Here is a 25,507-nt window from a genome sequence, read left to right on the forward strand (position 1 = left end):
AGCTTATCAAACTTCAGAGAAGAGGGAAGTTGGGGAAGGATGCTAAAACTACAAAAATGAAAGTGAAAGTCTCTCAGCCACATCCAGCTCTTTGCGACCCCATGGACTATACAGTCCACCCAATTCTCCAGGCCAGAATACTGGAATGGGCAGCCTTTCCCTTCTCCAGGGGATCTTCCCAACCCAGGGATCAAACCCAGGTCTCCAGCATTGCAGGCGAATTCTTTACCAGCTGAGCCACAAGGTAAGCCCAAGAATACTGGAGTGGGTAGCCAGCCTACCCCTTCTCCAGCGGCTCTTCCCAACACAGGAATCAAACTGGGGTCTCCTGCATTATATGTGGATTCTTTACCATGAACTATACCCTCAGGTAGCACAAAGGTTAAGCGTGAGGACCACGGAGTCAGCCGGACTGGGTCATATCCCAGTCTGGCTCCAGAACTTTCTAGATGCATGGCTTTAGGTAAGTGGCTTAACCCATCCCCTCTGCTTCATCTTCCCTATTTGTAAATCAGAAATCAATGTAGCATCTGCATCTTATCCAAGTTCATGAGATAAAGCACTTTGAACGTTGCCTGCCAGGCTCATGGTAAGCACTACATGAAAACAACTGCCGTCACCATGAATGTATATATATGTACATATTTGGCTATCAAATGTTAATTGCAGCATGGGGTGCACAGATTTCTTTGGGGTGCACAGATTCCCCAGTGGTGCGCTCAGACTTGGTAGTTGCAGCGGGTGGGCTTAGTTGCCCTAGGGCATGTAGGATCTTAGCTCCCCAACCAGGGATCAAACTCTCGTCCCCTGCATTGCAAGGCAGATTCTTAACCACTGGACCACCAGGGAAGTTCCCAACTGCTGTCTCTACCACTGATTCTGAGTCAGGTGGCTGCAAACCAAGCATCAGCACCTTTAGAGGTTGCTCAGATGACTCCGAGATGCTTCGAAAAATTCCAGAACTTGATGCCTACTGTTTGCTTGTATAATTAGGCAGAATCCAAACATCCAGAGTTTTCATATTAGAAGAATGACTGCTATCTTTTATTTTGGTGAAAAAATGGCAGATGATAAGCTGACATAAAACTCACCAGGGTTTGTGGATGTGTGTTCAGTTTGAGAAAGGAGATTTCAAACCTCACTGCTGAAGGAGGCAAGGAAAGGAAAAATAGGAACACTTCTAGACAACCTTAGAGTCACCCCGTACGTAGCCCAAGTCCTCACATCCCTAGAAGCCTCGATGTCCAACACCAAGAGAGTGAGAGCTTCAGCCACTCAGAGAGCTTCAGTCACCATAGAAACAACAAACCAAGTGCGCTACCCTATGAGCTCTTAGACAGGAAGCCAAGAAATGCACTGCAGGAGGTTTCTAAAGACCAAGAAGGGTTTAACTCTAACCCTGGGTAGAATCAACAAACCAAGGAGTTGGAACCTACTGACCCCCAACTGGGCACATCAGTCAAATCTTTACTGAACAGAACCTCTCCCAGCCCAAGGTCACTGGTGCAACGGGCCCAGCCGCCCGGGGAACTCACGTCACTGTAGGAGGCCGGCCAGTGGATCTCGTTGTAGGGGCTGACGAGGGTGTGCTGCGTCTGCAGCGCGTAGGGGAAGGAGGTCACATGGAGCGTCACGATGTTGGGGGCCTCCTTCACCTCCTTGCAGTTGAGCAATCTGTCCACCAGCCCCACAGATGGGTCACTTTGGGAGTAGAGGTTATGAACAGCGCTACTGAGGGAGGAAAAGGGGGAGAAGAAATGATAAGTGGAACGACCAGCGTTGTCTTGTCACCTGACCAAGATCGAACATTTGGATCAATTGATAATGAGCCCCCCCGTGCTGCCAACAACTGAAGCTTAGAACTCTGCCCTTGACTAGGAAAATGAAATTTTAAAGAAAGACCCCAGTGGGATTTCCAGGCAGTACAGTAGTTACAACTCCTCGATTTCAAGTCCAAGGGCGTGGGTTCGATCCCTGGTTAGGGAACTAAGGTCTTGCAAGCTATAGGGTGTGGCCAAAAAAGAAAAGAAAAAAAGTCTGGGTGCACTTCAGGTACCTGTCAGGGACTCCCCAATCATGACCTATTAAAAGCCTGACTGGGGGGACAGTGTTTACAGAGGCACACTCACACAATACCCGGTCCACCTGCTTCTCTAGCACAGGGACGCTCACCCAGTTGTCAACGAGTCGCCTTTTCTCTCTTGGTCCAACCTGACTGTACACTCATCTCCTTAAGTTCTTTTCTCTAAAGTCCTGTGACCTTGAATTGATCCAAAGAGGACCTAAAATGGTACATTCTCTACCAAATGTTACAGCATAGGACCAGCAATAGGAAGCACTTTGGACAGAGACGGAGGAGACAGTCGCCTCTTAGCCTTCCTCTGTGGGACAGGGGCCCCGAGTGTTGTCTTCTGTAAATTGAGAGGAATGGGGAAAAAAAAATCAGTGCCTCACCTCTTGGGTGGCAGGTCGCCACTTGGAAAAACCTAGCCACCAAAGGAAAATGGACAATATAGCTTTTTATATAACTCAGAATGTTCAAATTCGCCCAGTGCTAGACTGGACACCCTTTACCTGGGTGAACTTTAAGGCTCTGGCCAGCCCTGCGCTTCTGCACCCGCTGTAAATCAGAGCCTTCCTCCGAGGTCCGACCCATCATGTTCCCTCCCTCCTCATCCAGGTCAGGAGCGATGTCTAAACACACAACCCCAGTCTCACGGAAATGCCCAGGAACCCTGCCAGACTCCAAGCTTGAGACCATCTGAAATTCATCCAGATTTATGTTCATTTGAGCCGAGTAAGTGAAATCACCCTGGGAAGGGCAGTAGCTGTGACCCACATGATCCAGAGCTATGAGGCTCTGTCCGGAAGGGGTTGGGTAGAGCTCCTCCAATCCAGGTCCCTTTCTGGCACCAGTGCAGTACCCACTGTTCTGCCCCTGCCACCCTTCTCCCCCTAACCCAGCCTGCAATGTTGAGCAAGATGCCCACCTTCTCCAGTTTCCATAATGATCCCTTTTAGAGGCCTTTTAGGGCTTCCCTCATAGCTCAGTTGGTAAAGAATCTGCCTGCAATGCAGGAGACCCAGGTTCGATCCCTGGGTCGGGAAGATCCCCTGGAAAAAGAAATGGCATCCCACTCCAGTATTCTTGCCTAGAGAATCCCATAAACAAGAGGAGCCTGGCAGGCTACAGTCAATGGGGTCACAAACGTCGGATACAACTTAGCGACTAAACCACCACCAGAGGCCACCTGAGATGACCCCTCAGCTAACTTCTGGCCCTACAGTCTGAAACAGTCCCACAGCACCTGCCTACAAATGCCAAGCCCCCAAAATCATTCATCTTTTTAACACTTATACCCACTGTTGCAAATATTATCCATACCTTGGGTGCATGCACACTCAATCACTAAGTCATGTCTGACTCTTTGTGGTCCCGTGGACTGTAGCCTGCCAGGTTCCTCTGTCCATGGGATTTCCCAGGCAAAAATACTGGAGTGGATCGCCATTTCCTTCTCCAAGGGATCTTCCCGACCCAAGGATCAAACCCGCATTTCCTGCATCGCCAGGCGGATTCTTTACCACTGTGCCACCCATATGATCTACAGGGAAACCCATATGATCCACACAACTTCATTCAAATAAGGGAAATGCCAGCCCTCCCCTGTGCCGCAGCCAGTCTAACCTCACGAGATCCCAGTGGGCGTGGTCGTGGATGAGGACGAAGAGTGTGTGCGGATTCTGAAAGGAGTTTTGCAGGAAGGACTTGAACTTCGTCTGCGCTTCGGCATCGAGCTTCAGAACATACTGCTCCACCCTCTGCCTGGTCACGTGCTCCTTCTCCAAGCCCAGCTCCAGCAAAACCCCTGCAACACGGTGAAAATACATCAGTAGCTCCAAACATGGCTGTGAGGTTTTGAAGTCATCAACAGACCCTTAAGCAGGATCTCCCATGTGGCAGGCTTCAAGCTGGGCCCGGAGGCTACAGGGATGGAGGAGTTATGCAGGAGTCAGGAGGCCAGATACCAGAATATAGTTCACTGACTTGAGTGGAACAGAGGGAATATTCTAGTGATGCCTTGCCTTTAACAGTTTATAAAATCATGGACAAGTGGCTTCCTCTGGGCATCAGCTTCATGAGCTATGAACTGGGGGTGTTAATACTGCCTCCTCTGCTTCAGAAGCAAAGATGATATTAGAATCCAAATCTGAATGTAGGTACATCAGAGCTTCTGCACCCAGACAGACATCAGATACGCCCTGAAAGGCCATGCCGTGTGAAGTTGCTTCAGTCATGTCTGACTCTTTGTGACCCCATAGACTATAGCGTGCCAGGCTCCTCTGTCCATGGGATTCTCCAGGCAAGAATACTGGAGTGGGTTGCCATGCCCTTCTCCAGGGGATCTTCCCGACCCAGGGATCAAACTCATGTCTCCTGTGGCTCCTACATTGCAGGCGGCTTCTTTACCGCTGAGCCACCAGGGAAACCCCAAAAGGGCCCATACCTGAATGCCAGACATGGAAGAGGGTCTGTTGGTAAGTCACTTCTGAGGGCGGAATACAAATCAGAAAGTCCACCTTCTCAAAGGATCCCAAGTCCAGATTCTGGGTGCTGGAATCAGCGATTGAACACACGTGGGAGAGGAGCTTCTGGGCCACAGCCAGCTGGAAGGGCCGGATGCGGTGGGGCTCCAGATGGTAACCTGGAACCAGAGCCCCCATCAGGATGAGGTGCAGTGGGAGCAGACTGCTACAGCCCTGGACTCTGCAGGGGACTCAAGCAAGGGCCCCATCCGGCTCACACAGGGATGAGGGAACGAGAAAAGACCAGCATTCACTGAGTCCCTGCTCTGGGCTATGCACCATGCTCGTCATGTCACACCCTATTCCTGATTTAAAAATTAAAAGATGAACAGCACTCGGGGATCTCAGGGACTGAGACCTACTCCACCTGGAGGGGACAAGGATAGGATCCCAGGGAAGCGGATGCTGAGACTGGACTTCCGAAGAGGCTGCAGGTTCTCAGGAAGAGGAGGAGACCAGCAGAGCCCCTCAGGAACACAGCATGAATAAAGCATTCCAACAGTGCATTGATAAACGAGAAATCAACTTCAGAGAAAGGAAAGCGTACAGATGTACATGTCAGGGTAAAATAAGACTGTTCTCATTAAAGACTAAAATGAAAGTTAGGTCTACTTTGATGCTAGGAAAACACCTTGCCCACTGGATGTGCCTCAAACTGTGCTTTCTTGCAGACCGTGGTGGCCCCGGGATGCTGCCCCACCAACCCGGAGCTTGACCACCACTCCCCAGCACCACTCACTTGTGCACGCAGGTGCCCCGCTGACATCCAGGGATGCTGACTTGGTGACAGAGGAGGCAGTAAGTGAGGAAGAAACAAGGCCTTGATTTTCCTGATGGAATTTGTCCAGCAAAATGTCAATGTCGCCTTCTGCCCCCAAACAGAGAGAACATCAGAAATGGGTTCTCCATCTCAGGGAAACTCAGCATCAAGGGAACAACCTCTATGTGTGAGGCACTGCCCTGAGCCTGGGGCACCAGAGATAGGGTGGCCCATCCCGTGAAAGAGCCCATAGCCTAGGAAGGCAGATGTCCTCAGGAAAATGACATTATGACCCAGTGGGTTTCAGGGCAGGAAGCCAGAGGTCAGGAGGTAGGGATCTGAGCCCATCCTGGAGAAGGAGGGGCCAGCAAAGGTTTCTGGGAGGAAATGGGGTGACTCTTGAAGGGCGAGTAGCCAGGAAAAGAAGGGAGATGGGCTCAAAGCTTGGAACACACAGAATGAGGCACAGAGATACACTTCTCCAACAAGAGGCTTTAAGCAACTGAGGGGGGAGGCAGGAGGGTGATGGACAGAGCCCTGGAGGTGGAGAGGACCATGCACAAGCCCCTCGTGTGCCCCCAAAGGACAGACACCACACAGCCAGAGCAGGAATCGGCCAGCCAGAGACCCTGCATCATAGAAGGGCCACCGCACCTGTAAATCCAGGCCAGCCTCGGCAGCTCACGGGGATGGGCTCTGAGACGGCCTCTCCCTTGTGTCTGTGTATTTCTGTCTCATCAGTGAATGGTGACTTGCACCTGTCTGACTACAAGCGTACCTGGACAGAGGGTGCTAAAAAAGGCCCCTAGTGAGTCCACCTTCCCGGTAACCAGCTCATAATTGACTTCTTTCTGGTACTCGGCTGGGGTGAGAAGGCTCTCAGAAAGAATGCGGGCTTGGTATTTTCCTGGAAAACAAATGACAGCTTTGATGGGGCCCTCCACTTAGAATTAGTACAGGAGCTCTTTGATGTCAGAGTCTGTGCCTGCATCCCTTTCTCCCTCCATCCTCCAAGCCCAGCACCACACCTGGCTAAGAGCAGGACTTCCTGCTGCTGGTGAAATGAATGAATGGTACACATGCCCCAGAGCCCAGTTTGGAACCTGACTCTCTCCCCAACTTAACCAGCTGTGTAACCCGGGCCAACCCAGCTTCCTCATCTGTAATTCATGGCTGGCAGCTCTATCTACTCTGCAGGACTATCACGAGGATGAAACAGGGCAAGGTTTATGAAATGTGCAGCCCAATGCCTGATGCACCAGAGGCTCCAGTACTGAAGGTACCACTCAAATCAATGTAAAGAATTTATTAAAAAAAAAACACAGAAGGCATTCAGGATGAAGGAATGATAAGAGATAACGAGGACCCGGCAGAGGAACAATGTGAAATCAGCCCCTCATCTGTGATCCTTCACACCTCCCCCTTCCTCCGGGGACATTTCACACCCCCCACCCAGTGTCTGCCTGTCCACCAGCACATGGGCTCCAGGAAAGCAGGACATCTCTCCTGTATCCGCAGCCCCCAGGACAGAGGCTGCACATAGTAGGGCTTCAATAAGTGTTTTTATAGTTAGTTAGCTGACAGCCTCATTAACCCACACAACCCAGTAAGGTCATTATTTTTTCTCTCCATTAGGTAGTTGAAGATGCTGAGGACTGGAGTCACTGATCACAGGTGTGAAGGGGTTTCCGTGAATCTATACAGACCCCAAATTTGACCCCAGTCTCTCAGAGGAACCAGAACTGCAGCACCTTTCATTTCAGGAGGAATGGAATTTTCCAGAAGCATGCTATTCAGGGCACACCAGGGGTGTTTGAGAGTTAACTGCAGTTACTAACCAGCGCTGATGCAAACCCCAGGCCCCTGAGGGGCCAACAGCCAGGTGGTGGGGGGGGTTTTCTGGGGGTCACCAGAAGCATCCCAGCGGAGGGCCCAGCCTCACCGGTGACGGCGATGCAGGAGTCAATGGCGGTGCTCCGGCAGGCACAGATGATCACCACATAGTTGGTCTTGGCCAGCTTGCCCTCGATCAGCAGCCGGAACATCTCGGAGAGGCCCTCGGCCAGAGAGTAGGTGCACTCGATGATGTGCACGCTGTCGTTGCAGGAGCTGGCAGCCAAGCCGGCCAGCCAGGGCAACTGCGCAGAGGTCACGGGTGCCACGGCGCCTGGCACGGGTGGGAAGGGCTGGGGCGGCGCCTGCTGGTACTGCCGGATCTCCGTCAGATGCGACTCGCGCCAGGAGCGCAGGAAGATCTGCTCCAGGTCCTCCATCAGGGGCACCTGGTCCGCCGCTGGCAACAAGGCGGATGGGAAGGGCTTCAGCACCTGCCCCGCCCACACCACGGGGCAGTGCTGGGGAGATGCGTGGTACCCCAATGTCCACCTGATACAATCTGAATAATCCACATCCAAAAGAGAGGGAGGCTGCAAACGCAGCCCTCATCTCATATGCCTAAAAGAACCACTATTTTTGAGTGCTTCTCAGCCTTTCTCCCCCCACGTGCTGGAATTTTTTGTTGCTCAGTGGCTCAGCTGTGTCTGACTCTTTGTGATCCCATCGCCTGAAGTACACCAGGCTTCCCTGTTCTTCACTATCTCCAGGAGCCTGCTCAAACTCATGTCCAATGAGGCAGTGATGCCATCCAACCATCTCATCCTCTGTCAACCCCTTTCCCTCCTGCCCTCATCTTTGCCAGCATCAGAGTCTTAAATCACTATGAACTGAACTGAAAGTCATTGAGTCATGTCTGACTCTCTGCGACCCCATGGACTGTAGCCCACCAGGCTCCTCTGTCCGTGGAATTCTCCAGGCAAGAATACTAGAGTGGTTTGCCATGCCCTTCTCCAGGGGATCTTCCCCACCCAGGGATCGAACCTGGGTCTCCCACTTTGTGGGCACATTCTTTACCATCTGAGCTACCAGGGAAGCCCTTTTGATCACTACAATGGGTTTACATTACTGTTAATGATTGTGGGGAAATCACTTCAGGATGTATCCGCCTCCTTACCATCATGTCAGCATCAAACCACAATCATGATGTTTACAGCTTTCACACACAGCACTGTTACCAGGCACTTGATGTCCCATGACTTGGAGGCGCCATCACAGACCTAGCAACACTGATCTATCATTGACCCTTGCACTGCTTCTGAGTAAGCACCTTCAAAAATACTTCTGCAGGACACAGCTTTACGTAAAGGACATAATTTCCTGAGCCTAAATGGACCTACAGAGCTGACTGGCAACACATTATCAGACTGTCTGCAGAGGGTCTAAATGTGACAACTTACCATGACATTAACAAACCACAACAACACTGCTTCTACTGCACCCCTAGTTCTATTGGATACCACCATTTGGGTTCTTATCATCAACTGAATTGAGAAAAACTCCATTCGTTTGATTTTTTAACTTTGTACTTCTTTGACAACTAGTGAGACTGAGTACTTTCAACATTTTTCCCTATAACTATTTTCTGGTTTACATGTGAGAACTTTACACTTGGATGAGCCAGTGGAAAGAGAGCCATAGTTTGATTTAGAAAACGTGTCCCCATCCAACTACACCCAGCACCAGCTGTGGAGCCTTGAGCTATCTTAGGATACAGCTTTCTGATCTGAAAAAATAGGGATCACACCACTTCCTCATGGGGCTGCGCCAAAACTGGATTAGATAAGCTATTGTATCTCCTGTCTTTTTAAAGTCTTTCCCTGGAGCCCACAGCCCCTTCCAGAACCATCACCACCCATTAAAGCAACCACAAGAGCTGCCCACACTCACCACACTTGTCTCCTCGCCTCCATCTCCTCTGACCCATTCCAGTATGGGTTTTGTCCCTACTCTCCTCATATCTCCACCCACCCGCGTTGACAGTGGTTTCCACATGCCCCAACCCAATGGTCAATCATCAGCCAGCCCTCAATTCTCGGCCATTAATGAAATGAAGTCAGATCATATCTAAAACTGAAAGCCACTCAGTTGTGTCTGACTCTTTGCGACCCCATGGACTATAGCCCACCAGGCTACATGGAATTTCCCAGGGAAAAATACTGGAGTTGGTTGCCATTCCCTTCTCCAGGGGATCTTCCCGAACCAAGGATTGAACCCAGGTCTCCTCCACTGCAGGCAGATTCTTTACCCATCTGAGCCACCAGGGAAGCCCAGATCCTATCTGTCCCCTGCCTGAAAGCATTCCAGTGCTGCTATGGACTGAATTGTGTCCCCCTCCATTCATACATTGAAGTGTTAACCCCCAATGTGACTATATTTAGCGAGAGGGCCTTTAAAGAAGTAGCTAAGGTTAAGTGGGTTCATAAGGGTGGGGTCCTAGGCCAGTAGGATGGGTGTCCCTATAAGAAAAGGAAGCAGCTTTGGAGTTCACCCTCTGTCCCCACACACACGCATGAAGGAAAGGCCATGGGAGGACACAGCCGTCCGCAAGCCAGGAAGAGAGGGCCTCCCCAGAACCCCACCATGGGGCCACTCTGACCTTGGACTTCCAGCCTCCAGAACTATGAGAAGATAAAACCTCTGTGGCTTAAGCACAGTCTGTGGTATTTTGCTACGGCAGCCTGAGCAAATAAACACAAGTTGTTCTCACCGTGTCTGACATACAGACTTTTGACCTTAGCCTGAGGCCCTGCCGCCTCTCTGACAACACCCTCACTCTCAGGTTCTCACTGGGAGGCCTCCCTGGCTCCTGCTGACCTGGGGCGCCACGCTCCCACTCGCCCCTCGGCCCTTGCCCACCCCCCCGCCCCGACTCTGCTTCCCTGAGATCTTCACAAGCCTGGCTCCCCCTCATCACTCAGGTCTCGACTCAGAGACACCTTTCCCGACGACTTGAATCAGCCAACAACCACCCACCCCACTCCCATTGCTTCTTTTCCTCTTGTTTACTGTATCTCTCTCCTACAGAATCCTTGAGGGCACAGTCTTTGTGGTATTCCTGCTGTATCTCTGCACCTAGAATGGCAGGGAAATCAATTTTGAAAAAAATATATATATCTGGTTGCATCGGGTCTTCGTTGTGGCACATGGGGTCTTAGTTCCCCAGCCCACGCCCTCTGCGTTCCAAGGCAGATTCTTAACCACTGGATCACCAGGCAAGTCCCAGGAAGTCGTATTTGAATTCTCACTGCCATCCCAGCCCCTTAGGTGATGACCACTGCAGTGACCTGACGACAGAGGCCGCCTTCAGAAGGGCTCTGAGAGAGGGTCCGTGATCAGGCCGTGTGCACGTCCCTCCTTCAGCGATTATTCCACCAGTGGTCCCCGCGAAATGGGAGGGGACTCACCCAGCTGGACGAGATAGTAGACGGTCAGCAGGAGCTGCATCTCCTCCGAGATGGGCTGAATGGTGGAGGCCCCGTACTGCTCGTAGGCTCTGGAGATGGACTGCGAGTTCTGGTAGCACGTGTACAACAGGGGGCTCACGACCACGTCGTTCAGGTTGCCGCAGAGGTAGGGGAAGTTCCCGTGGCCTGGGGGCGGGGACACACCATGGCTCGGCAACTGGCCTCAGGCACAACGTGTGGTCCCCATATGTGCACGCGTGCATGCTCAGTCGTATCCGACTCTTTGTGACCCCGTGGACCATAGCTCGCCAGGCTCCTCTGTCCATGGATTCTCCAGACAAGAATACTGGAGGGGGTTGCCATGCCCTCCTCCAGGGAATCTTCCCCACCCAGAGATCAAACCTGAATCTCCTGTGCCTCCTGCATTGCAGGCAGATTCTTTACCACTGAGCCAGCAGGGAAGCCTGGGGGTCTCGGCATGAAAGGGAGTGAAAACATGCAGGCCAGCTGCACTTGAGGCAACTCAAGCTCCTTTGTGGGAAATCTTGAACTCTCAGCCCGTGATGGTTTGTGCACCTGCTCTCATAACTGACAGGGGCTGTAGCTTGTTCATTTGCTTATTTATGAATTTATGCTTATTATTATATGCTTATTATTTGCTTATAAATGAGTTTGCTTATTCATTTGCAGTCTCCACCTTTTTGGCACCAGGGACCAGTTTCTTGGAAGACAGTTTTTCCACAGACCCAGGGTAGGGGTGGGATTATGGTTTGGGGATGATTCAAGAACATTACATTTACTGTGCACTTTATTTCTATTATTATTATATCAGCTCCACCTCCGATCATCGGGCATTAGATCCTGGACATTGAAGACCCCAGATTTAGTCCAATTTCTTATGTTACAGCCGAGCATACTAAGGCCCAGAGAGAATTACTAAAGCTGCTCAGCCATCACTTGTGCCTCCCAGCCCCCCAGGACTCCTCAATGAGCTAAGTTAGGAAAATAAACCACTGTACAGATCAGAGACTCCAAACATTGACAGAACTTGACAAATGCTTCAGCAAATGGTACAAGATTAATTCTGACGGCAGCCCTCAGAGGCAGGACAGCCCAGGCCAGATCTATTTATTAACTAGGTTACCCTCAGCAAGAAGCTTCACTTCCTCAAGCCTCGGTCTCTGCATGTGTAAAATGAGGTGAAGATATCGATCCCTCGTGTGGTTGCTGAGATGATTAAATGTGGTAAGTGCCTGCAGGGTACCGTGTACTCAGACGGCCTCCGTTTATTCACCAGACACACACTGAGTAGGCACCTGCTGTGTGCTGTGTGCAGGCACCACGCTCAGCGCCGGGGGAAATCTAGACTGAGACATAGTTCACAGCCTCAAGAAAATTGCTTCCCAAACCTGAGGGTGCGCTAGGGTCCCCTGAAAGGCTGCCTAAAACACAGACTGCCAGACCCCACCACAGAGTCTCTGATTCCAACTGGGGCCTGGTTCTGATTCTGGAATGGGTGGGCCTGGGAATTCACATCTTTATTGAGCTCCAGGGTGATACTGTTTTTGCTGGTCCAGGAGCTGCAATTTGGGGAGCACTGCTCACAAACATTCTGGTTTATCAGAGGCAACAGAAAGAATTACTCTTAGGGGAAGGATGTGACATTTGTCATAAAAGAGGCACAAAGATGCTACAGCGGGGCCCAGATAAAAGGGTTAGAACAAACGAACAAGAAAATGGTCGTCATGGAATAGGACCATCTCAAGGAAAACAGTGATGGGCTCTGAAACTTCTGGCATCTGATCAGGGGCCACCCCAGTGATCAGTCTGCTTGGTTCTCTCATTGCCCTGGAAACAGCTTTAGACGTTTTCCCAGGAGGACAACTTGGAGTGGAGTCAGACTAGGATGATGTGTCATGTTGTCTGTTTCTCATGTATTCCCTGGGCTCCCTGACCTTCCACCCCCTGGTCCACTGCTGTACTTGCCTTTAAAGATCACTGGCTTGGCCTTGCATATCTTCAACAAGTTGTCGGGAACGGACACTGGTTCTCCGGAGGCCACAACGGGAAAGGTGACTGAAGCTGGTCCCACCAAGCCAACCTGGGGCATGCAGGTCACACCTGCGCTTTCTAGGGACACGCCGAGAGCGTGAAGAGGATACGTCAGACAGGGCATCCACCTCCAGCAGACCTGACATCAGGCCGGTCAACACACCTGCTACTTGACCTTCTCTGCACCTCCAGGAGCACCCAAGTCTGGGAACCACAGGTTCCTGAGTCAAAAGATCTTAAAGATCACCGGGTCCCCCTTCCCCACCGAACAACCCAGTTTTCTCTTCAATGTCCCTGCCAAGTGACAAGCAATCCTTTTAGAAAAAATTCCTCTAAGATCAGGGAACTCAATACTGCCCAGGAATCCTGGGCTTTGTGAAGCAAGTCTAATACATGAGAAAGAGAATCTTTCGTTATACTCAAGTGTGCCTCCCTAGAACTTTCTCACCTGTACATATGAAAGCATGTGTGTACACATGCACACATGAACATGCACGTGCTCATACACACACATTCACACACACAATCACACACACACACACACCACCAGGTCCCTAGCCTTGCATCCGGGGCTGGCTCCATCACTTACCATACTTGGCTCTGGTCCCCGCTCCCTGGGAGTAGCCACCATCCGAAGCTGATGGAGATTCTGGAGACCAGCCTTTGTGGCGTTTTTTGGGGGGGCCGGAGTTTGATAAGATACCTAGACAACGTTCAGAGTGTGAATTAGGCTATCACCAAAGACATGCTTCAGCAAAATATTCCCCTGAGCTGGAGAACACTTATTTGTTATTTTTTTAAAGCACAGCTTTACAATGCATTTTAGCATCTAGTGCATTTTAGCTTCTCTAGTGGCTCACATGGTAAAGAATCTGCTTGTGATGCAAAAAAGCCCGTTTGATCCGGGTCTGAAAGACCCCCTGGAGGAGGACACAGCAACCAACTCCAGTATTCTTGCCTGGAGAATCCCATGGACAGAGGAGCCTGGTGGGCTACAGTCCATGGGGTTGCAAAGACTCGGACACAACTGAGCAACTAACCAAGTCTAGAGGAAGTATCTAGGCTTAAAGAAATATCCTGTCGATCTCTATAAATGTTTCGTTCCAAAGCTGTGTCAGTGTCTAAGCTTTAGCTCTCCGAGCCTTACCTCCTTCATCATTACCATGGGATCATAAAACCTACTCTGAAAGGTGACTTGATCAAGACTAAAGAGAATATATTTAAGGCACAAAATTTGGGGCCAATAAATGGTAGCCACCAAGTCCAGATCCTCCCTTCTCCAGTGGGTCTTCCCGACCCAGGAATCGAACCCAGGTCTCCCACACTGCAGGCAGATTCTTTATGTCTGAACTACAGGGAAGTCCATCATCGTCTCCACATTCGAGTAAATTAATACTTGTTTCTGTAGACAAGCCCCAGCAGCAGTCAACCCACCACCACAGTTTCACCACTCGGGGGCAGTACCGATCCACCTGTGCACCTCTCCCCACCCCAGCCCTGAAAGCTAATTTCAGGCTAAAAAAATCCAGGGGAACAGAAGCTGGTACCCACTGCCACTAATGAGTCATCCTGCCCACGCCAGAACAGCGTGAGCGTGACTCATGCTCTGTTCTTGGATTCTTCAAAATACCAAGAACTGGTTACCACATTTTGGGGGACCAATCAGACACAAAATTTCCCTTACCTTTAGGGCTCTATGTTCAACCATGATGCATTATATAAAGTTTAAACTTTAAAACACTCTATTCCTGGATGCAACCCTCTCCCAAGGAAGTCAGGACCTCAGCATGTCCACACACCTCCCGATGACCAACCCCACCTCCCATCCCCGCCCCAAGCTCCTGGTGATTCTAAACCACAGCCAGGGTTGAGAACCACTGGTTTAGAGCAGTGTTTCTCCAAATCTAGCCAGAGACAAAGCTGGACAGAGCCAGGAGGAGCTTGTTCCAAGCGTCTGCTCCTGGGCACACCTCAACCTACAGAAGCAGATCTCTAGAAATGAAAGGAAACACTTAGCCACAAGCACCCCGCTTGTGCTTAGACGTGCTGCAGTTTGAGAATTATTGCTTCCGAGTCTCTTAAAAATAACCCAAAGTTATTTTCGCCTCTTCTTTAGACCGACTGAAAATGAATGAAACAAAGTGAATAAAACATTTAAAGACATGAAGTTCTTTGCTTGCAAAGAGCTTTCCCCACAGGTGGGTTCCTCTGACCCCCGCAACCTCTGCGGCAGCTTCTGTCACCTTGATGTCATTTAGAACCACATCTTCGTTTCCCCACACATCTGTCCTCAAGAGCAGGGAAGAGTTCCCACACAGGAGATGCTGGCTCCTCTAAAAGCCACGTTAAACTACCAGAGGAGGAAGGGCAGTGGGATGGGACCTCAGAATAAAGGCAGAAGGTCTGCAGGTGTTTTCTTCCCTTGGGGTGCTAACTGCCTCTACACGGACTCTAAGCTCCTCATGTGTGCGTGCTAAGTCACTTCTGTTGTGTCTGATGTTACGGCCCTATGGACTGTAGCCCGCCAGGCTCCTCTGTCCATGGGGATTCTCCAGGTAAGAATACTGGAGTGGGTTGCCATGCCCTCCTCCAGAGGATCTTCCCCAAAGCTTTCCCAAAACAATGTCACCAGGAGCTGCCCCTGTGGACCAACTATTTCTGGCCATGTGTCCTGGTGCTGGGAAGGGGGACCCTATTTGGCATTTGGAGAGAGACAAGCCTTCCCTGTAGCCCACTCCCTGCAGGCACTGCAACACCCAGACCCCAAGCTGGGACTACACAGAAAGGGATTCTGCATATTTCCTACCTCCCCCTCCCCACCCCGGCCCCACCCCGTCCCGTCCCGTGGGGGGCAGCATTTTCGCTGATAACCACTGAGCCCCCAAATCCTTGTCACACACTCCGTGTAGCTTCAGAGGCGGTTTCTTGAAACAGAGGCCACCCTGCCCAGAGCAGGCCTCAGGCACGGGACTCCGAGGCTCCAGCTGTGCCCTTAATGGTGCAAGCCCCGTCTCTACCAGCACCCATTGCACCCTCCAGGCCAGGCTCCACGGAGTAACTGGGCTCCCAGGACTCATGACAATGACTGTTCCTGGGAATGTCACCAGCCCAGAGGGCGACAGATCACCACTCATAACGGCTCCCACTTCGTCCTGGCGCACACCCATCACCCAGATTGGGGGCAGAAGCCATGTGCCTACCTACCTGCAGCACTGGAGGCTGGACACACTCCCAGAGATGCAGGAGGTGCCTGCTGATCCAGCCTGACTCATTCCAACTCCAGGAGGCTCAGGGGACCAGGAGCAGTGGCTCCCGTGTCCCCAACCTGCCACCGCCTTGGCCCAGAGCAGATCAAGCGCCCCCCGCCTCCTCCGAACAGGACAGTCAAGGTTACCTAAGGCCGAGGGGCGTGGCACTGCAGACAGGCGATTCTTCACCAGCGGCTGGTGCTTCGGGGAATCTTTGCCGTTGAAAACAGCTGGACCCAGGGCAGCAGTTAGGGTGGAGTGATCGGGGGCTGGTCCTGAGAGCAGAGACAAAGAGGGGAGACCATGGGACACTCTGGGAGCCCAGCAAGCAGGAAACGGCTCTCCCTCTGTTTAACAAATTAGCTTTCCACTGATGCGGCCCGTCAGGGGTCAGGACTCTTGACAGTGATTCTGTCCACCTCCAGCCTCCCAAGAAAGCAGACACACATGGACAGGCACACACACACATGCACACACGTGCATACACAGGACACACGCTCCCACACATGCTCCACTGAGCACTCCTGGTGAGAGAAGGGCCCATGGGGGTCCCAGGATTCCAGGAGCACCCCTGCACCTGCTCCACTCTCCTCCCACTCTCTCGCTCACCCTCCCGGGTTCAGGGTCACGTCAAACATGCTCAGGAAAGCAGTCGGGTTTGCCGTCGCCCAGGGTCAGGCTACGTATAGGATCTGGGGCTCCCCAGGCCTCCGGAGGACTCTGGGGGCAATTGTGGGCTCTGCTCTAAGTCACCGACATGGGCCAGAATGGTGTGGAGGGTACTCCAGAGTCAGGAGGAGCACAGAACATCCCCTATGTCGAGGTGATGGCTCTGAAGCCAGACGACCCCTGTCTGAGCCCCACGTCGCCTGGAACTCGCGGTGCAACCTTCCTGAACATTACACCCCCTCCCTGTGCATCCACCTTCTCATCTAGAGGGTGGGGGTAATATTAGAGCCACTGTGAGGACGACGGGAGTTAACAGAAGGTTGCAAGCAGTAAGTATTTGCTATCACTGTCATCACGTTTAATTTTTATAATCACCCTGCAAATTAGACAGAAAAATTTCTCTCCAAGTGTACAGAGGAAACGGAGAGTCACAGAGTTAAAATGAGCTGCCCCAAATCTCTCAGCGAGGAGGCGGCAGCACTGGAAGGGGTACAGGGGGCCTCTGGGGGGAGTGCATTCCCCGCTCAGCCTTTTCACTGTGGTTGCTGAACCACGTGCAGCAGGGGCCCAGGGCCCCTCAGCAGACCCCCCTGGGCAGGAGGACCCCCAACCACCAACCCCCCGCCAGAGCCCTTGGGAAGGAGGTTGCTGTCTACTTGCCATCAGCTGTCGTGGTTATCAGGTGTGTTTTGCTTGGTCGAGGCCAAGTTCACGAAGCAGAAATACCTGCTATCAAACCCTACTGCCCGTGATAGCCTAGGCAAGCATCTTCGCGCCTCCATTTTTCAGTTGGGGAAACTAAAACCGACTCCCAGCACCTCCAGCTCTGTGCCACTGCCTCACCTGCCTGCGGGGCTCCCAGCGGGGCGCTCGGGGTTGTCCCGGGACCAGGCTCTCCAGGGAAGGGGGCCGGCGGCCCAGAGCTGTCCAGCGGCGGGAACAGAGAGCTGGAGCACGCACCCACGGACGCCTGCCGGCTTCTGAACTCTGCGGGGGAAGAGGCACTCGTGACAGGCAGCTCCTGCTCTTCCCCAACAGCGACCGATAACTTCCGAGGCCAGAACTCGGCCTGCGGGAGAGCCAGGCGCCGAGATAACTGCAAGGGTGCCAACGCCTTCCCCGTTACTGCTTAGGTGCAGTCAGCGGGGCTGGGACGGGGGCCATTCCCCAGGCTCGGTCTCCGGGGAAGCCACTTGAGGGACAGTCCTCTTGCCAGCAGCAGGAGCAGTGGTGACCATTTGGGAAGAAGGGAAAAACACATGATGCAAACAAGAGCTCCAAGTCCAGGGACGAACAGCACTATAGGAAAAACACATGATGCAAATGAAAGCTTCAAGTCCAAGAGACGAACAGCATTACTCAGAGCTGAAGGAACAGCTGGGCTTCCCTGGTGGCCCAGACGGAAAGACTCTGCCTTCAATGTAGGAGACCCGGGCTCCATCCCTGGGGTCTGAACAATCCCCTGGAGGAGGGCATGGCAACCCACTCCAGTATTCTTGCCTGGGGAATTTCACAGACAGAGGAGCCTGGCGGGCTGCAGTCCATGGGGTCTCAAAGAGTCGGACACGACTGAGCGACTAACACAACAATAACAAAGGCAGAGCTAATACTTTTCTCCACCCCCTAAATCACTCTCCGTTGGGAAGATTACCGTCTCCAGAGCTGACTGCAGCCAGGAGGATACAGGGCGACAGGAGAGAAGGATGGAGGGAGGCCCTTCCTAAAGCTGGAGCCCGCTCTCTTCTGCCAGCCCCAGCCTCAGGAAGCTGATCTTTTCTGTTCGTGGTTGACAGGGCTGCGGGGCAGGGAGGCAGACTCTCTGGGCTGAGCTTTCTCTAAGTCGGGGCTTCTCAACTTCAGCACCATTGACAGCGGGCTGCACAATTCTCTGCGGAGGGCTGCCCCAGGCACGGCATCCCTGGCCTCCACCTATGAGATGCCAGGGGCTCCCTGCCGTCACAATAGTTAACAGTGTTTCCAGATATTGCCAAATATCCCTGGGGGAAAGAATCACCCCCAGTTGAGAATCTTGCCCCAGATACTTACCACAAGAAGACCCCACACCATGTGGCCCTGTGTCAGCATTCAAAGCGCTCATACAATTAGACTGATGCTATAAACTGGACGCCCAGAGGGCGACACCGCATTTTGATTTGGTGGGCTGACCTCTTGCCCACCACATGCACTGCAGAGCAGTCTCAGCCCAGAGTCGGGCCAACAGGCCCCTGGCTGGCCTGGAGGTGCCCCCTTCACACAGCCCACCCCACAGAGCTTGCTCACCTGAGCCTTTCCAGCAAATGAGAGGCCCTTTGGTCAGAGCCCCCTGGGCGTTGCGGACCAGGTAGTACTTCAAGTGTTTCTGCTTCTTGGGCTGCGTGGTCAGCTTCAGGTTGATGTGATTAGAGAATTCCGTGAAGTAACAGAAGCCCTTCTTGCCACAGCCCACACAATTCCCAGAGAAACCTGGGGGAGCAAACAAACCGTGATCATCCCCCCCGACACCCATGACCCCCCCAGTGAACCACTGTTCACTACACATTCACGTCCTGAACCACCAACCAGAGAGGTCCAGGAGGCAAAGGTCGCTGTCAACTCACGCAGGTCCAGGGGTCAAGATGACCTTGACACAAACAAAACACCTTAACCAAGGAGACGCTGGGTCACAGAGATGAGCCCATGCAAGCATGGAAGACGGCACTTGCTTAGGGGCACATTTAAAGACTGTGCCTCCTATGGGACAGGATAATTACCATCCCATTCACCTGTCCACACTAACTGAGCACCTGCAATAATGTGGTGTGTCCCCATGGTCTTTGGGCTTCTCAGATGGTGCTTGTGGTAAAGAAACCACCTGCCAATGCCAGAGACATGAGAGATGCAGGTTCGATCCCTGGGCCAGGAAGATCCCCTGGAGGAGGTCATGACAACCCACTCCAGTGTTCTTACCTGGAAAATCTCATGGATAGAGGAGCTTCATGGGCTATAGTCCATAGGGTCACAAAAGAGTCAGACATGACTTAGTGAATAAACAATAAATGTTTATACTGTAGTCCAACACATGAATTAAGGAATTATTTGATGTTTGAGCATCACCAGCAGAAATGAAATGACTATATTCTGTGTATGTAAAATGCACACAAAGTGTTTCTAGTTGGTGGGGATGGAGGTGGAGGGAAGAGCTTTGATTAAAGTATAAGTAAGTATAAGCCTTAAGTACTTGAAATTATGTTTCCCAGGTGGTTCAGGGGTAACAAAACTGCCTGCCAAGGCAAGAGACACGGGTTCAACTCCTGGGTGGAGAAGATCCCCTGGAGAAGGAAATGGCAACCCACTCCATATTCTTGCCTGGAGAATCCTATGGACAGAGGAGCCTGGTGGGCTATAGCCCATAGCATCGCAGAGAGTCGGACACGACTCAAGTGACTTAGCACACACACCCCATGGTCTTCAGCGCCAGCCAATCACAGAATCTCAAAGCAATTAGACCACTGAGACTGCATACACTAAGAGCCCTCTTGAGAGTCCAAAATTCCCTCCAGGAATCAAGGAAGTAGACCCCACGAGTAGCAGAAATCAAGCACTTCACCACAGGTGGCCAGGATTGTGGCGAGTGAAATCTGGGCCCAGCAGCCGTGGTGAAGCCTCTCATCTAGAAGTTGACTGCTTGTACCAGTTCCTGCTGCCCGAGACCAAGGGAGCCTTCCTGGGAGACCGCAGAGCACAGCTCTGAGGCTCTGGGGAGGCTGCCTTCCAGAGGGGATAACAAAACCAGCTCTTAAACTATTAAACTATTAAAATCCAGAGAACATGCTTAAAAGACTCATACAAACCATGAAGTCCATTTAGACTGGACTCAATAGAACTGTTGGTTAATACAAGAAAAACGTGATGGTTTAGCTTTTGTACCTGGTAGACTGTTCTGCTTTAAGCTCACTGTCTCGCAAAGGCCTTCCCTATGACCTTGCCTTGCTCACTGGTACGTCGGGTTTCTATGCAACCAAGTCCTTTGGCAGGAGAGACCCTGAAGCTGAGACTAATTTGTTTTATCTTATCCTCTGGCTGACAAGTTTACAAAGGGCATCTTGATATAGGCCAGGAGGGCCAAAGGGTTTTGTGCATAAGCTCTACTTTTAAAGGGGATAGTCCTGAGGCCTCTGGCTACTACTGTCCAAGATAACAGCAGTTAGTAAAGGTTCAAAACATTTCCCCATAGAGAAAGAAGATGTCTATATTACAAAAATATGACGGACTTCATTTTCTCGGGCTCCAAAATCTCTGCAGACAGTGACTGCAGCTGTGAAATTAAAAGACACTTGCTCCTGGAAGAAAAGCTAGACAAACCTAGATACCAAATTAAAAAGCAGAGACATCACTTTGCTGACAAAGGTCTGAATAGTCAAAGCTATGGTTTTTCCAGTAGTCATGTATGGATGAGAAAGTTGGACCACAAACAAGGTTGAGAGCTGAGGAATTGGTGCTTTCGAATTGTGGTGTTGGAGAAGACTCTTGAGGGCTCCTTGGCTAGCAAGGAGATCCAACCAGTCCTTCCTAAAGGAAATAAACCCTGAATATTCATTAGAAGGACTGATGCTGAAGCTGAAGCTCCAATCCTTTGGCCACCTGATGCGAAGAGCCAACTCACTGGAAAAGACCCTGATGCTAGGAAAGATTGAAGGTGAAAGCAGAAGAGGGTGTCAGAGATGAGATGGTTAGATAGCATCACCGACTCAATGGATAAGAATCTGAGAAAACTCTGGGAGATAGGGAAGGACAGGGGAGCTTGGCATGGTGCAGTCCATGCAGTCACAAAGAGTCAGACATGACTTAGCAACCAAACAACAAACATTACAGAAACCTGGATTTTCGCTCTATTGTAAGCAAGTTTAATACTCCTTAAAAGGCATTAAAAATAAGGACAAATCTCTTGGTCTAAGAAGGCAGGCACAGGTTAGTTTTTCCTTCCAGACACCTATCCCCTCTATACTGAACAGATTCAGTTCAGTTCAGTTCAGTCTCTCAGTTGTGTCCAACTCTTTGTGACCCCTTGGACTGCAGCACGCCAAGCCTCCCTGTCCATCACCAACTCCCAGAGTTTACTCAAGCTCAGGTCCACTGAGTCAGTGATGCCATCCAACCATCTCATCCTTGCCTTCAATCTTTCCCAGCATCAGGGTCTTTTCCAATGAGACAGCTCTTCGCATCATGTGGCCAAAGGATTAGAGTTTCAGCTTTAGCATCAGTCCTTCCAATGAATGCTCAGGACTGAATCCCTCCTGAATAGATTAAGGTACCAAAAAAATGTCAACATGGTGCTCTAAGTTTACTTGTTGTCAGAGGGACACGAAGGAAACTGACATGCAGAGAAAACCAACGGTGTTCTTGCCACTCACTCTCGCCCAGATGGAGCACCCAGCTTAACTGAGGCAACCATCAGTTGGTCAGGACAGCTAAACCTTCCTTGGGGAAACCTGAGAACCAGAGGGGCTAAGTGGTTGTCCAGAGTAGATCCAGAGAGTGATTCATTCGATTCTAGCGTGAGAACGCAGCATGGATGCACAAGCATGCCCTCCAGGGCTGCCCCCAATGCCTACCACCCCCATTTCCTGCTTTATCTCGCATCCCTCCTACTGTTATGCCGGACTTTATACTGCTGACAGTTCTTATAACTTCTTCCTTAGTGTTAGAGTTATTAACATCTGTATTTTCCCCTATAACTATCCCCATCCTTCCACAGGACCAGGAGCATGTATGTCCACAGGGAAGTATGGGTTGTATCTGTGTGCATTAGTTTACGTATACAAACCAGTGCCCAGAACAGGAGAAACAGTCAGCAAACGCTGGGAGGGAAGGAGAGAGGAGATAAGGCAACTAGCAGAGTGAACACTTAGCCTCTCTGCACACGCTTTGATGTGCTTTTATTTTCTAATGTTTTCATGTTTCTAATGCTTCCTAGTTTATAATCTAATGTTTTTATTTTTTCTTTTGTCTCCAACCTGGGAACCTTGAGCAGTGCAACTGCCATCCAAGAATGAGGCCCTGAGAAACCTTCCAAGCTCCCTGGAAGAGATCCTGACCCTGAGGTCAAACAAAAGACAATGAATAAGAAACAGAACTGCAAATCCAAGGATGCTCCAAGCACCTCACCAAGGCCAGCACTGCCATCCCTTCCCAGAAACAGCTAAACAGGTTACAGGCCTTCGTCCCATGACAAATGTGAGCTGTGGGACAACGGCTCCGTTCTAGAGGCAGGGAGGGAGGGCCACAGACCAGAAGGGGCTCCTCCTTGTGGTTCAGAAATCAAGGTGGAAACCTTGGCCCTCCCGGGGCAGTAAGGACAGGCACACCTCATTCTATCGCGCATGCCTTTGTTTCTTCATATCTCAGTGCTGGGTAGTAACACATCTCACTCACTCCATTTTAACTCCAGCAGTCATTGGCACATGAGAAGTAATCAGTACAGTGGCTGCTATTTAGGTTCATTTGCTGCCGCTGTCTTTCTCCAACTGGTAATCCACCCATTTTTCAGGACCCAAGTGCATCACCGGTGACACACTCTGAGACACTCTCATCCAGAAATCGGTGCATCCTTGGGGATCCCACAGCATCTTAAGCTCTCGGTGGGAGCCTGCTGCTCAGAGGTTTCCCAGAAGTTCAATTTCTGTGGCCATGCATGATCTCTGAGGGAAGTCTTGGTTGGCCTGTGTCCTCCCATGGCCCTGAGCTTCCAGGAAGGACCAAGTGCCACTTGGCTTTGTGGCCCCAGGCTGAACTTAAAGTCCACCTTCAGTTATTTATTACTATGAATAATAATAAACACATAATTATTTGCCTGCCAGACGAACAAACGGCTCATTTACTCTCATCTCAGAAATGAACATTCCAGCTGTAATAGATGGAAGCTTCCCAGGTGGTGCTAGTGGAAAAGAACCTGCCAGCCAGTGCAGGAGATGTAAGAGACACGGGTTCTATCCCTGGGTCAGGAAGATTCCCCTGGAGGAGGGCCCGGCAACCCACTCCAGTATTCTTGCCTGGAGAATCCCATGGACAAAGGAGCTTGGTAGGCTACGTGCATGGGGTCACAAAGAGTCAGACGCGACTAAAGCGACTTAGCAAGCACATGCACAGCTGTTAATAGATGGTTTCCTCTCCTTCATCTTAGCCATCAGCTAGTTTCAGTGAATTACTAGCAGACAACTGGAACACACACCTACATTTTAGTCTTTTCGCTTTCACAGACTGAAATCTCTCAGTTGATTCAAAGTCACTAAAACCAGCACTCCTTTCACTATAAATTATGGGGGGGGGGCGGGGGTTTTAAAGCTGTTACTTTCTCCTAAGATACTCCAGAGCCTCCCCTTTATAGGTCACTAAAAAGTGCTGAGTCCCGGCCTCAGAGGGGTGCTGGGCCAGCGTGCTCTGTGCAGCCATCAGGGTTAATTGCAGGAAACCTAAACAGTGCTAAGTGTGCAAGCTGAGAGTATAAAGTTATTTTAAAAGAAGAAAGCATGGGTTATTACCAGCCGGCCCTTGTTACCCACCTCGATGGCTTTTTGGCAAGCAATTAACAAAGACCCCACTTCCTCTACGCTCCCCGCCCGAGGGGCTGAAGCTGTTCCCAGGACAGTGGTGAATGAACTGAAAGATTCTTGCCTCTGCATTTCGAGACATAGAGCCTCCTAGATTTACTGCCCTCACAATTCCTTTACAGTCACAAAGGGAAGGAATTCAGGCAAGCTCCCAGCCACAGCCAGATCAAACGCTAAGCAAGTCACCAGTCCGTCTTCCCCACTCATTCTGTCCTGAGCGGCCTTGATAAGCAAATTCACTCTGAGATGCAATGACTCAGATGCAATGAGCTTCCTTGGTGGAGTAAATTTCCTAGATTATTCTTGCTTTCAAAAACTGGTTAAAATAAACACATAGAACTGCCTTAAGAAAAAATCTGCCAAAACCTTTTCTCCCGCTGGTCATTGCCCCAGAGTTGTGTCTCTCCCTCCAGTGAGCAGTCATCTGCTAGGTTTCAGAGTGTACACACCATCATGCCCCCCCGGCCCTCGTGGCAGGAACCATTTCTTTTTCTTCTCTGGGTCAAGCCTTGCTCTCCCACCTCCATCCTTCAGTCCTTTGCACAGAGACTCACCTTCAGTCCTTTGCACAGAGATTCAGACATAAATGTCCTCAATAAATATCCACTAAAGTGTGTAGGAGATCCAACAGTCCATCCTAAAGGAAATCAGTCCTGAATATTCATTGGAAGGACTGACGCTGAAGTTGAAACTCCAATACTTGGGCCACCTGATGTGAAGAACTGACTCATTGGAAAAGACCCTGATGCTGGGAAAGATTGAAGGCAGGAGGAGAAGGGGACGACAGAGAACGAGATGGTTGGATGGCATCACCGACTCAATGGACATGAGTTTGAGTAAACTCTGGGGGTTGGTGATGAACAGGGAGGCCTGGCGTGCTGCAGTCCATGGGGTCGCAATGAGTCGGACACAACTGAGCAAGTGAACTGAACTGAAAGTGTGTCTACCGACCCAGATTTGGGGATATATCAAGTGTAAAACTGAGGTTTAAATGTTTTTCCACAGGGAAAGCACAGAAGGAATTGGGGGCCAGCAGGAGAGGTTTAACCTAGAAGTTTTTCCCATAAACTCTCACAGTCAAACTTGCTTCTGCCATGAAGATTGTTTCTGAGGCTACATCTCGGCTAGACAGATCAGTACCAGCCCTCCTGCCTGCCCAGCTCTCCTGCCAAGGAGACGCCAGGCCAGGTGATGGGCCATATGGAAAGCACTTGCCCATTCTCTGGAAGAGGACACGGAAGCCCAGGGTCACACAGCAGCCTGTGGTCAGACACGGGGCTGGAGCCAGCTCACTGAGCTCTCGGTCCA

The 25,507-nt window shown here is 51.0% G+C and overlaps 1 protein-coding gene across 1 annotated transcript in view; it reads right to left on the reverse strand.

Moving 5' to 3' along the window:
* Window positions 1–25,507, reverse strand: part of GREB1 (growth regulating estrogen receptor binding 1) — a 66,675-nt gene that overhangs the window by 33,299 nt on the left and 7,869 nt on the right. Inside the window, exons 4-15 of the mRNA XM_020883216.2 lie at window positions 18,894–19,076; window positions 17,457–17,600; window positions 16,091–16,219; window positions 13,286–13,399; window positions 12,631–12,774; window positions 10,645–10,830; window positions 7,287–7,637; window positions 6,123–6,251; window positions 5,324–5,452; window positions 4,506–4,703; window positions 3,686–3,866; window positions 1,536–1,731 (exon numbers count right to left, since the gene is read on the reverse strand). Of these exons, the coding sequence (XP_020738875.2) occupies window positions 1,536–1,731; window positions 3,686–3,866; window positions 4,506–4,703; window positions 5,324–5,452; window positions 6,123–6,251; window positions 7,287–7,637; window positions 10,645–10,830; window positions 12,631–12,774; window positions 13,286–13,399; window positions 16,091–16,219; window positions 17,457–17,600; window positions 18,894–19,076 (2,084 nt within the window). The remainder of the gene's footprint in view (window positions 1–1,535; window positions 1,732–3,685; window positions 3,867–4,505; window positions 4,704–5,323; window positions 5,453–6,122; window positions 6,252–7,286; window positions 7,638–10,644; window positions 10,831–12,630; window positions 12,775–13,285; window positions 13,400–16,090; window positions 16,220–17,456; window positions 17,601–18,893; window positions 19,077–25,507) is intronic.

Source organism: Odocoileus virginianus, chromosome 2 (genome assembly GCF_023699985.2).
Source record: "Odocoileus virginianus isolate 20LAN1187 ecotype Illinois chromosome 2, Ovbor_1.2, whole genome shotgun sequence".
Lineage (NCBI taxonomy): Eukaryota > Metazoa > Chordata > Mammalia > Artiodactyla > Cervidae > Odocoileus > Odocoileus virginianus.